The 13500-nt window shown below is 35.9% G+C and overlaps 1 protein-coding gene across 1 annotated transcript in view; it reads right to left on the bottom strand.

Annotated features, from left to right (window-relative positions):
- Positions 1–635: 635 nt before the first annotated feature.
- The window catches only part of GPM6A (glycoprotein M6A), a gene marked incomplete at both ends in the record, with an annotated part of 118205 nt that continues 105340 nt past the window's right edge, over positions 636–13500 (bottom strand). The window contains 4 exons of the mRNA XM_084232442.1: positions 636–788; positions 6842–6907; positions 7423–7499; positions 12843–12996. Coding sequence (XP_084088568.1) covers positions 636–788; positions 6842–6907; positions 7423–7499; positions 12843–12996 — 450 coding nt within the window. The remainder of the gene's footprint in view (positions 789–6841; positions 6908–7422; positions 7500–12842; positions 12997–13500) is intronic.

Genomic DNA, 13500 nt, shown 5'->3' with positions numbered 1-13500 from the left:
ATACAATGTTAACAAAGATAAGAAGCACTTTTTTGGAACCTACTCTTACAAATTTAGAAATTGCACCTTAGATTGATGAAAACATTAATCAGGGCCTGTGGGAACAAGGCCTAGATCTTCCAACAAGTTTTCCATATTTCCAGAAGCGACATTGTGGAATCATCTCTGTCTGTTGTTCATAATGTACAATGGTCCCTTTGAAGGTTACCTGTAGTTAAACTAGTTACCAAAAATCAAAACTAAAAAGTATAAAAAGCTATTTGTCTTTTCAAAACATAAGAAATAATGCAATAGGTGTTATGTGTGACATGTGGGGGCATGGTTAAAAGTCAAATAAATCTTGGCATTTGACAACGTTAGTATCTTTGATCTTAGGAATTATTAAATGAATTTCACAAATTTAACAGAAGAAAAAAGGCTGGATAGGAGCTTGTAGAAGATATCTGATTACACCAATTTCACAAATTCGGACATTAAGTGCTAAACAACAAAAATTGTATTCGGATGATTCATAAGTCACCCTACATATCATTGATGAGAAGCACTTTCATTTTGTTTTGCAAAAGGTTGGATGGTTGGATGGCCCTTTAGTTAAACACCAATGCATTCCAGTGGTAGAAAGGAAGGGGTTTTATTTATGTGTATGCGTTGAGCCGCTCTTTGGAGCGAGTGGAGTGGATGTCATGTAGCTCTTGCTCCTCCTTGGACTTGATGTCCTCGTACTTTTGCATCCGGCAGGCATCCTTCACATATGCCCAGTTGGCCGACAGGACCATCAGGTAGTGGACCTAATCAAAGGCAGAATAATTTATAGTGGAAGTCTGTTCAGCATCAGGAAAGGAATATTCAAACTATACATTCATGTTTTCATTCATAAAATGGAACCAAATTTTCTGGGATAATAGCAACGACAGAAATGAAATTAATTCCTTTCTCTTTCAACTCAATGATACCCTATCTCAGCCCCTTTTCTTTCAGCATCTCATTTCTTTCTGTTTTTCCAGATCTGAAGCATCTAAGACAGTTTCTTAATCTTTAAGTGAAGTTTCCTGTCTATTGAACTCTCCTTTATCCAAATGATCTATTTCATGTTCATGTTTTTATGATTCTAACCCACAATCAGACATATTCTCATATAATTTTGGTCTAGTCAATTTCAATAAATGGGATGATATACTAAGAAGGGTCATGGGCACCCAAATTAAGCCTCTGGTCACTTATCAAGTTAATTTTCCACATAATGCATCTTGCAATTTCCCCTAGACTGCAACCCACAAGAAAATAGGTATTGTGTCATACAGCTTTTGTGTATTTATATACATTCACAACTTTGGTCAAAAACAAAGTTCCTGATTTGCTTTGAGTAAAAAATGTAGTTCCTCAAGTAATGAAGCTTATGATTTGACTTAATTGACTCCGGAATGAGAACACTTATGCATTTCCTTTGCCTCTTGTTCCTTAGGAGAGTTAAAGCAGTTTTCCAAAGGCTGGATTTTTATGGATGAATAGAAGAGAGACACTAGGTTGTCAGTAATTTACCTTCTCTGGATTTTAAAGCGTTGGCAATACTTTTATCCATGATTTAGTAAAAAAAGAACAAAAAATTCTGATAGGAGATAAGCTGATTTTCAGAAAGTACAGCTAGACATAAAAAATGTAAAATCAACTCTAAATGGTGACTACTGTGGCATATTAACACACAATAGAAGAAAATAACAAAACATTGTTGACACATTATGGGAAAATGGTGCATATCAATAAGAATCAGTCCTTCCCAGAATAGCTAATTTCCTCTGAAAATTTTCATTTTCTTCAATGGAAATTTTAAGCCCCATACAAGCAGGAGCTGTGGGTTACATTCTTGTATTCCATGGCATTTTTACAGTAAAGCTTATTTAATCATGATATATTCATGGATTGAACAGGCTCATACATATAACAGAGCTTACGTGGCACTCTGTTGTTGCTGCTAAAATACTAATGCTGTGGAAAATGCCTAGCAAGTACAGATACTGAAAATATATGCCAATGAATGAATATAATCTTAGATGTGATGTTCAAAAACTTTCTTTTTATAGTCTGAATTTTTTTTAAAGATTTATTTTTATTTATTTATGCATACAAGGACTGGGGAACAGGCCAGAGGTGTGGGGGTGAGAGTATTTACCAGAGACAGAGTGGGGAGCAGAACAGGCAGATTGACTGAAATACACTGCTGAAGAGAGCAGCAGGTGAGACAGGAGAGGTCTGCTGCATCATGTGTGTTAACTCCCTGGCCTGGATCTAACTCGTGCTGCAGTGGCTGCCAATAGCTTGATAGTGCTGAGACTTTAACCCCTGGGCCACCAGGGAGGCCCCCAGTCAGGAAATATAACTCCTGAGTTATTAACACTGAGAAGGACCTTCCTCCTTCAATGCTGAAGAACTTCAATCCTCCAAATCAGAAGCCGCGCCTCTCAATGGGTTTTGCAGACGTTTCATCTGGAGCACAAGCTCCCGGTCTGTTACACTCCCTCACTCAGCTGGAGTGGGGAGCCCTGGGACCTGCTGCAATGCCAAGTTACTAATTTTCTCCCCCTAACAACTCTTTTAAATGCTGGAGAAGAGCACATATTAATTTTAAAACAGATTCTTATAATTCTTGCCTCAAATTACAGATAATATTCTAAATGTTTAGGTAGAGCAGAATTCATCTCAATTTCCTCAGGATAACATGGAAGTAAAGATGGCTGCTGTGTTGCGGAGGGTAAGTGAGATCATGGGGAGTTTGATAACGGCTATAGCATGACAGCTATTGAATGTGCTCGTGTACATGAAGCAGTTGACAATGCTTTCAGCAGAGTAAGTTTTAAAGAAAAATTAACTAGTAGCAATACTACTGTAGTGCCAGGAAGAGAAGCGGTAATTATATCATATGTCCTAAGACCTAAACTATTGCTGTAACTAAATAACTGGAAATACTGCTTGAACTATGGAGAGATTATTTCTTAAGGAATGTATGCTCTGTACCTATTTAGATATCCAAAAGGATGTTTAGTTGTTGAAAAAAATCTTCTAAACTTTTACAGTTTCATATGAACCTGTATGCTACGAGTACTTAATTCTATACTGTTTCAAAAGGTACTTTAATAGACTTCTTACACATGGGTGTATATTGCTGAAACAAAAACGTATCTCTAAAAAATGATCCATCACACTGGAAGAAGCATATGAATACAAATGTACAGATGTTGCCTCTAATTTCAGTCAAGCTGGGTGTTGCTTGAGACCACGGCCTTTGGAACATCATGGTCCAGAACATGTTGATACTTCCTTAGGGCATATCTGAGCACTGTTTAGATTAATAATATATGCTCTTTGCTCATTATTCTATTGTAATTCCTCTCATTAATCAGCCAACATGACTTTATTAAATATCTCATATTCTGAAACTAAATTTCTAGATAGAGGGTTAGAGTCACTATATCTAAAATGGTGAACTATGATTAAATCAGTAAAACATCTGAAAACTCATCCCAGCAGTGACATGGCTGGCTCTGTTAGATATTTTAAAGAAGCATTCTTAGTAAAATAGAATCTGATCTTAATACTAAAGTGTTTATAAAGTCACTAAAAATAACTGGTCTGAAATGGCTCATTAGCACATCAACATTGTCTCATCATTCCTATTTTTAGTCTTTGACCAGAAATAAAACACTCTTCAAAAAATAAAAGCATTCCTTTCACCAGCACATTAGACAACGAAATGGCACCAGAAGGAAAGGTATTAATAAATCCAAATTAATTCATCCATTTTGCATATTGAATTTGCCATAAAAGTTATGAGGTACTGGGAAGCTTCTAGAGTTCTATGCTACCTCTATTCTAGGGTACAAAAATGAGAACTGAAGACCTGACTACAAAAGCCCTCACTAATGCTGAAGACCTGACTACAAAAGCCCTCACTGATGCTGAAAGTATTTGTGTGTTCTTGAAATTTGACTTTCCCATGAACAAATGGACTCGTATGAGTCACAAAGGAAAAGACAGGACTGGACACATAGTAAGTTCTCAAATCTTGGCGAGAACCTAAAGAGGTGAAAGCAACTTTATGGACTTAAAAAAAAACTTATAATCCTTACTTTTTTGGTTACCCAAATAATAACTGTAATGACAGAAATAGAGATATCTAAAAACAAAAAGAGGAAAATAATGCTCAAAAATAAATTAAGGAAAGAAATGATACCTGTCATTGTTACAACATGGGAGGACCATCTGGAATCTTTCAAGGATATAAAGAGTTTGGGGCAGTAACTTCTCTCCTAATAATTGTATTTACTCAACACAGAACAACAGTGCTTCTCACTAGAATGGCAGAGGATATTGCGCTCTCTGTAATAATATCACTTAAGCTATGCCCATAATAAGCACCAGAATATTCTTTTAAAAACAATAAGAGAAGTTTCTTTTTAGCTCTTCTGCCCATTTTTTGACTGGATTATTTTCTTTGTTGTTGTTGAGTCTCATCAGAAGAGGAAATGCAAATGGCCAACAGGCATATGAAAAAATGTTCAACATCACTTGCCATCAGGGAAATGCAAATCAAAACTACCATGAGATGCCATCTTACACCAGTGAGAATGGCACATATTAAAAAAACTAGCAACAACAAATGCTGGCGAGGGTGTGGAGAAAAAGGAACTCTTCTGCACTGTTGGTGGGAGTGCAAACTGGTCCAACCACTGTGGAGAGCTGTGTGGAGATTTCTGGACCTACTAAACATAGAGCTTCCATATGATCCAGCAATTCCACTCCTAGGTATTTACCCAAAGGACACAGAAACATCAATTCCAAAGAACACCTGCACCCCTATGTTTATAGCAGCACTGTTTACAATAGCTAAGCTTTGGAAACAACCCAAATGCCCAAAAATAGATGACTGGATCAAGAAGATGTGGTACATATATACCATGGAATATTACTCAGCATTCAAAAAAGATAAACACATGCAATTTGCAGCAACATGGATGGCGCTGGAAGGGATCATGCTCAGCGAAATAAGCCAAAAAGAAAAAGAAAAATACCGGATGGTCTCACTCATAGCAGGAATCTAGAAAACTTAAATAAGGGACCAGGAAAATGAATAACTATAAGAAAGTGAAAATCAAAATCAACAAAAAACTATGAACCAGAGACACTTTTAGGGGGGCGGGGGCGGGGGCGGGAGGGGAGGGATTGGGGTCAGAATGGGGGGGCTGCAATTGTATGGGGAATATAACAATAAAATTTATAAAAAAAAATAAAAAAATAAAAACAATAAGAATTATATCACAAAAAGGTAAATTACAGACTCTCACTAACGTCACAGTAAACCTGTAAAGTTTGTCAGTGGTCAGTTAATTCACGAGGACTGAAGAATGGCAAATGTAGCAGTTCAGGTATGAATTCACAACTTTCCCAAACTCTCTGAATCACTTTGTTTAAAAAGAACATAATCCGTAGTGTTTATGTATAATTTAGTCCTTTGTAGACCACTGTTCTTCATGTTAATATTAGCTAATTTAAATATTTATGCTATTCGTTGACCTAAATATATAAGAAAATAGTAATCTTCCTTATTTTCAATACTCTTGAATATTATCACGGTACATAGTAGATAGTAACTAACATACCTAACTATATTTTAGTTTTTAAGATAATTTGGGATCAGATATTTCAAGATAAATACTTAAAATGTGTATACGGAAAAGAATAAAAACATTCTCTTATTAACTATATATGTTGGAAAATTAACAGCAATCATGTACTATCTTTTTATTAATATCCAATCCATAAGTGTCCCCAAAATGTCTTAAGATGCTTTTAAAATATTTAGTCTGGGCCTGGGACCAGTAAAAGTTCACAAGTCTATTATGTCTTCTAAAACTTTTTGAGAGGGCCTCCCCTGGTGGCGCAGGCGATTGAGCGCTGCACTGTGAAGCTATCCTGCAGTCTCTGCAGTGCCAGTTCGATCCCAGCCGGCCGGTGAGAATCCCACATGGCGCAGCTGACGTCTCCTGTCTCGCCCACTGCTCCCTTCAGCAGTGTATTTCATCAGTTTGCCTGTTCTGTTCCCCGCTCTGTCACTGGTGAATCCTCTCACCCTCCCACGCCTCTGGCCTGTATCCCAGTTCTTGTATAAATAAATAAATAAATCTTTAAAAAAAATAAAACTTTTTGAGAATCTTGTGTGCTTTCTGTTTGGTAGCTATGATTTGTTAATATTTCCAAAGAAATATTAACAGACATGATGTCAAATTATTGAGGTTTTAACAAAGATAATTTAATCCCTTTTCCATAAAAGAGACAATATGACTCTTATTGTTCTTATTTAAGGGAAAAAATTGTGTACTAAAGGGTAAAGAATTAATTAGATACTCAGAATATCCCACTAATTCATAGATGCTATAGAGATTTTTTTTGTCTAATATTTTTTATTTATTTATTTATTTTTTATTTATCTAATATTTAAACTGCTAATGAGTTATGAACCTGTACTCCTAAAACATACATACCACATTACCTCAATTTAAAAAACTACTAATGTGTTTACTTATTTTATTGATTTGCCAACATTATTGTAGGTTTTAATCCTTAAAATAATTACCAATATATTTTTATTTAATGATAATGTCTTTAGGTTAAGCTCTGTTTTTCATTTATTTACTTGCCAACTATCTTCCCTCCTCCTACAATTTTTAAAATGATATTAAAATAAATAGGATTTGATGGACTTTAGACATTACAGATAAATTATTGTTCATACAGGAAATAGCTCTGTAAGTCAAACTGAAAACCAAGCATTAATGCTTGAAGGTCTTACCATAGCAATAACGGCTGCCCCAGCTCCAGCAAGTGCCACAATGAACAAGTGGAAGGTCATGTTTAGCTGCAAATGAAACCACAGAGAACCAAATCATGTGTCAAGGTTGCAGGCAGAAGACAGATCAGTACTGCTCCTATGTTATAAATATGAACTTTTACAAAGTGAGCATATGACAAACCAGTTCCTCCATGAAAACACATTATTACAATGACATCTCTACATCCTTCCAACTTCATCATTTTAGGAAAATTTCATGTTAAAACTGAGGTCATGGTTAATAATGATGGCTTTAGTAATATCATAAAAATAAAAGACTCTTTTTCTTTTTAAATGTGACTATAAAATTTTTGATTAAGAGGGTAGTTTCTAAAAAGAAATTAAAACATTTATTGTAAATTTTACTGGATTATGCAGAGCATCTGATTCCTGTGAATATTATTACTGAATAATATTGCTGCAAGTAAAATTGCCACTAAAAGAAAAAGGGGAAAAGTCAACATAGATTTAATTATATATTCTTCAAATAACAAAATGAATACTGAAATTCTGACTAAATTAAAGGCTGTAAAAACATTCACCTCAGTGGATTCACACATCCTCAGGAAATTCTCAGAGACGGTGCAAATTTTCTTTTCCTCTCCAATTGTCACAATCCCTACAGCATGGAGAAAATTACAGTTTAGCATTATAAATGTTTTCAAGGGCCCAGAGAAAGAAAAAGAAATGTTGCTGATAAAATCTGAGCAAATTCCATTTTGTGTTATAATGGAAAAATTCTTCCCTGGTTCTCATTGTTAGATAATAATTATGAGTAGAATTATGAAAGGAAGACCAAAGCTATTTAGCCCTCAAGCAATTCAAAACATTTTCCATCTAAATTCAATTGAATCTAGCTACCAGAATCTTTGGATTCAACTGTAGGTAGGTTATTGGCTTGGTCCATTACAATAATAGTGTAGGCATCACAATCATTTAGAAACTATGCCCCAGACTGTGCTGGAGTCTGGGTCTAAATTTATTCTGGTAGCATAATGTTTCTATAGAAACATATTGCCCACAGGAGTCATTTTCCTCTGTTAATATTGAAAACACTGCTATTAGGAACGAGAAATAAAAAGATGTAATTTCACTCATAGTTAGCCTTGCTCCAGTTGGTTTATGAATCCACAGCATCAAAATCACCTGGGGAACTGTCAAAAATATGTATTTCTAGGCCACTACACAGAGCTGTTCAGTCAGAATCTATGAGCATTTGCCTGGAATGCTGCCTTTTTAGAAGGAAGCAAGGTGATTGACACACACAGATCTCACTGCAGAAAAGAGAACTGATCAACTTAAGCCTAAAAGGGTTCTGTAATTTTAAGAACCACTGAAATGTTAAACACATATAAACATGAAGGGAAAAAAAATCACAAGTTCTGGGAAAACTCATACCTAAGCTTTTATCACTTGCTGCTCTTTATTTAGTTTTAATATGTGTGTGTATTCACACATTCTGAGCTTTAAGGTGCACTTATCAGCTCCCCTCTCCTATGGAGCTGTTGTCATTCTGCTTTGCAGAAGTCTGTGTGATCTTCAGTTCAAAACCATTATCCCCTTGCACTGCATCAAGTGTAGAGATACTTCTCTGTGACCTTTCCTTTCTGTCAAAATGGTTCTGAGAGTGAGGAAAAGAATACCTATAAGATTTGTCCAGTAAACCATTATTGTTGGGGCCTCCCTGGTGGTGCAAGGGGTTAAGCGTCATCACTATGAAGCAATCTGCAGCTACTGCAGCACGAGTTCTGTCCCAGCAGGGAGTTACCCACATGGCACAGCAGACCTCTCCTGTCTCACCCGCCGCTCCCCTCAACAGTGTTTTTCAGTCAATCTGCCTGTTCTGTTCCTCACTCTGTCTCTGGTGAATCCTCTCACCCCCGTACCCCAGCTCTTGTATGCATAAATAAATAAATCTTTAAAAACAATAATAAAATTTACTATTATTGTTGTGAAAGCATCTTTGTAAAGACTATTATTCCCCATACTGATCTATTCCTGATGTCATACGTGTGGAGGACCTAGTGTGTACACACATTCCTAACACATTTACCCACATTTGCAGCAAGACTTCTAGAAAGCATTCCCTTTGTTCACTGTAATTCCTCTCCATGTGTTGTCTTCACTTAAACCCTTACCAGTCAGATTCTGGCCCAAACTTCTATGGAATTTGTCCTTATAAAGGTCGCCAATGACCACCATGTTGTTAGAACCAAAAGCAAATCCTCTGTTCTCATTCACGTCTCAGTCAGCCATGTTGGAGGCAACTCACCATGCTTCTTTCTTGTTTCCTTCATTTGGTGTCTTAGATCTACAATCTACTCTTTGTGTCTTTCTAGTCTCACTGACTTCTTGATATCTTGGGCTCCTGCTCAGCCCTGCCTGCGTTGGTGGGGCACCTCAGCATCTGGTCTTCAGTTGTCTTTCTGCCTTGTTGACCTCAGTGACTCAGAGTTTTAAATATTAGATATCAGCAACTATTCCTAAATCAACTCTGTATGCATAGAGCTGCTATTATTTTCATCACCCAAGCAATAAACACCTCTCCCAAAATCCAGATTCATGTCTAGTTTCTTACTTGACAACTCCATTCTGATTTCTAGTAAGCATCTAAAAATCACCATCTCAAAACTGAACTTCTGATCTCCCTGGTTAACCCACTTTCTAGAAAGCCTTTCTTGAAGTCTTTCCCTTCTCAAGAGAATATCAAGCTTGTCAGTTTCTTAATCAAAAAATCAACTGCTCTTTGAATCCTCTTTTTCTCTCAACATTATAGATAGTCTATCTCAAAATATATAACCTTCAGATTATATTCAGACTGCTCTTCATGTTTCCTTTGTTACTATCCTTGGTCGAGCCACCAAAGTCTCGCAGAGGGATTATTATGTGAGTGTGCTAACTGGCATCCCTGCTTCCACTCTTGTGCAAACTATTATCTGTACAGCAGGAAAATGATCTTTCTATAGTTTAAATGAGACCTTATTTCTCTTCTGGCAAAAACTTGCAAATATTCTCTATTTCCTTTAGAATTTCAATTGCTACAACCTTCAATGGACTCATAATAATTGTATGTTCCACAAACTTTAGACTTCATCTCTTCTCTCTACTTTCTTATTTTACTTCAGTCACATAAGCCTCCTTGTTTTTTGTTGAAGATACTAAGGTATTATCTTGGTAACTTTGGACTGAATCTTACCTCCGTTGAGAATACCTACATGGCTAAGACCCTCATTTCTTTCACTGACACTTACTTGGTAAAGCCTTTTTCCATCACCCTTTCTAATCTTATAACCAAACACTCTTAAAAATATGTATGTTTTAAACATATTTTACATATAAATATAAATATGCATGTAAAACATGTATAAATGTTTTCAGATGTACAAATATATAAACACACAAATACATAATAAGCATGTACATCTAAAGCATGTACATCACATAGAGAATGCAGGCTGCGTCACATACATACCATGGACTACAAATCTACACTGCAAATTAGTTTGCAAACAAGCATATAAGTAACAGGAAGCTATGACAACAAGCTCAGGTATATAAGATGTGCTACAATACAAATCTGAAACCTGATTATTTTGACCCATGTGTATCTGTGTATGGATAGCCAAATTGGTGTAACCCAAAATTAAATTTTTCCAAGTGCACTGTTTTTTTACTATGGAATGCTTCATGCATTTGTGTGTCCTTCTTGAACTGGGGCCACACTAACCTTCTCTCTCTATGTCTCCAATTTCAGTATATGTGTTGCTGAAGTAAGCACTCAAGTTTAGTCATTTTTAAAAATATTGACTACATGTTTTATTTGCTAGATATAGAGACGTTTTTAGCTACAACAGACAGATTGACATTTCCAGTTTCTTAGCAGCAATTAGGAAAAAAAGCAAGTAGCCTCTGAATCATATACACTGTTATAAACCAATGTTACCTCAATTTAAAAAAAAAAAAAACCTACAAATTGGTCTGAAGTTTGCTGGGGGAAGTAGTAATGCTGATTGGTCAAGGACTACTGAGCTCAGTCTTCCCTTTCTTCAAGGGGCAGCTGAAACCCAACCTTTTCTTTAATTCTTTCATGATTTGAGATTATATTGATTTCTGCACCTTCTCTGAATTGCAGTTGCACTTAGTCAATAACGTATCATTGACTTCTTGGGTTTTAATGAGTTCATATATGGCAGCTACTCTTCCCTGTTTGAAAACAAGCTCTTTAAGAGCAAAAAGGTAAGTAATTCTCACCTGCTTAAAAAAAATGCTTAAAAAATAAAAATGTTATTGCAAATAAAAACCCAACAAGTATTGCACAAGAGAATGAACAATAGCACACTGCAGAGAGAGATCACAGCAAGCACTTGGTACATCAGAGTTGTACTCATAAGCTTTTTCTATAGTTTTTCTATATATAAGTTTAGGTTGGCTTAACAAAAGCAATATATTTATGACTTCTAAAGAATTGGTTGTGACTGAAATATGAAAACCTTTAAAGAAAATAATGCATATTGTATGCATAGAGTTGCCATTATTTTTATCACCCAGGCAATTAAAACCTCTTGGTTTTAACCTTGGAATTATGTCCATATAAAAATGTCCATGCAAACACACCTCTTCCCAATGGAAGAGCTATTCATAGTTTCTCTATTGTCTCCTTGCCAAAAAACTCCATCCTCAGAATGGATCATCCTGTTTTCAATTTGAATCTGACTATAAGGGGGGCCTGAGGACTTTGACAAGATGGCAGATGGGCCACTGTTTTGGAACACACAGCTAGCTGGTGGTAGAATCATTTTATGCTCTCTGTCCTGTGAACTGCCCTTAATATACCCTCAAAGCACAAGGCCTTCAGACATCATCTAGTGAAATGTTACCCACTCACTTAAAGTATGAAAAAAATCTCATTAGAGAAAAACATTTAAAGTGTTCCAGATGCTAATAGGTTAGATTTTAATAGCTGTTCAGTACAAAAAAAAAAAGTCCATTTGAGCTTGTGAATATGCATATCTTTTAAAATTCATAGCTACAGTGTTTTTACAAATGATGAACTAGAATTGCAGATAGCTGCGATTAGACTTTGCACATTCCCAGTTCTGTTCCTATTTCAATAGGAGAGTGAGTTGATTTACAATGAAGAGCATAAACTCTGAAGCTAGATTGCCTCAGTTTGAACTCTGGCTCTGTCACTTTCTAGCTATAACCTCCTTGTATTGATATAGTATAACTAATATAACCTTGGGTAAGGTTATATATAATATAATCTTGGGTAAGGTTATATTAACCTTATTTAACCTCTCTGTGCCTCAGCGCTGTCATTTATAAAAGAGCATAATAACAGTATCTCTGCCATACAGAGTTTTAAGAATTAGTCAAATCAAGATATATACAGCACCTAGAATAGGTTCTTTACATTGTCAGTCCATAGACATAATGTAAACTATTATTAAAACATGAAACTTTAGCTCTCAAAAAATAATAATAATGAAATAGGATTACTGATTTATTTAACATTCTTTGATTTTGTGGTTTTTCACCATGAAGTTTTTTTGATCTATTTCAGAAGTAGATATTTCATGATGACCTTCACACCAGACTTCAACATTTGTGAATTTTTTAACAGGAGAAGATGAAAACACCACATTGAATTTGGAAAAGAGCCAGCAACTCGGGCTAAGGTAATCATAATTACAACTTGCCAAGTCAGGACATAAATCTGATAGCCAGCACAATATGTGTGCACATGTTCATGTAAGATCAACTTCTAACCAATCCTGAACCCCGACTTATTTAAATTGAAGAAAGAATGTCTTCAAAGTGAACACTGGATAGATTTATCTTTTTGGTAGAAGAGGTCATGTTGATGCTTTTCCAAAGCAATGAGGTGATTGGCAACACTGGAAGGACAGCTGTTTCAGTAAAACCATATGAGGTATTGTCTCACAGTCAGAGAGACACCTACCAAACTGACGAAGGTCCAAACAGAGATTTGCTCCCTCCACCAAGGTGGTATTTCGGCAGATGGTCCACAGATTGAAGTACATGTAAACTGGCAGGGAGGTGAAAGCTGTGACTCCCAGCCAGGCCAACATGAAAAGGTATGTCAGCATAATGAACTGCAAGAGAGAAAAGAAGAATTCTGTGTTTTATTGACCAAGTTCAACATAGAAGGTTCTGAGCACTGTATAGTGCACCAATCTTACCACAGCACAGTTAGGAACTGCAGCCCAGGACGCTATGGTCATGTCAATGAACCAGTGGGGAAATTGCACTATGGCAGATGTTCCGCTGGGCAAAGAAAGAAAGAATCCATCTGCATCATATTGCCTGTTTCATTTGTGTATTTATCTTAAAAATCCCACCTCACATATTTTTCAAACATTAGAACATGGTGACTGGTATATGACAGAGAAGATTCTGCAAAATGAGTTAAAACTTTGTCAACAGATTTGTATTACAATGAAGTGGTACCATTTCACTTCGTAACTTAGTCATGTTTATAGTTAGCCTGAAACCTATGGTGATTTTCAAGGTTTTTTAGAATATAATGGTACGAGTATGTACTTTTACACTTTTAAAAATTCTGTGAATTTAAGTCATATGCATATTGATTTTACTTT

This window comes from Talpa europaea (genome assembly GCF_964194135.1).
Source record: "Talpa europaea genome assembly, chromosome: 4".
In the NCBI taxonomy this organism is placed as follows: domain Eukaryota; kingdom Metazoa; phylum Chordata; class Mammalia; order Eulipotyphla; family Talpidae; genus Talpa; species Talpa europaea.
This window is presented reverse-complemented; position numbering and strand designations above follow the sequence as displayed.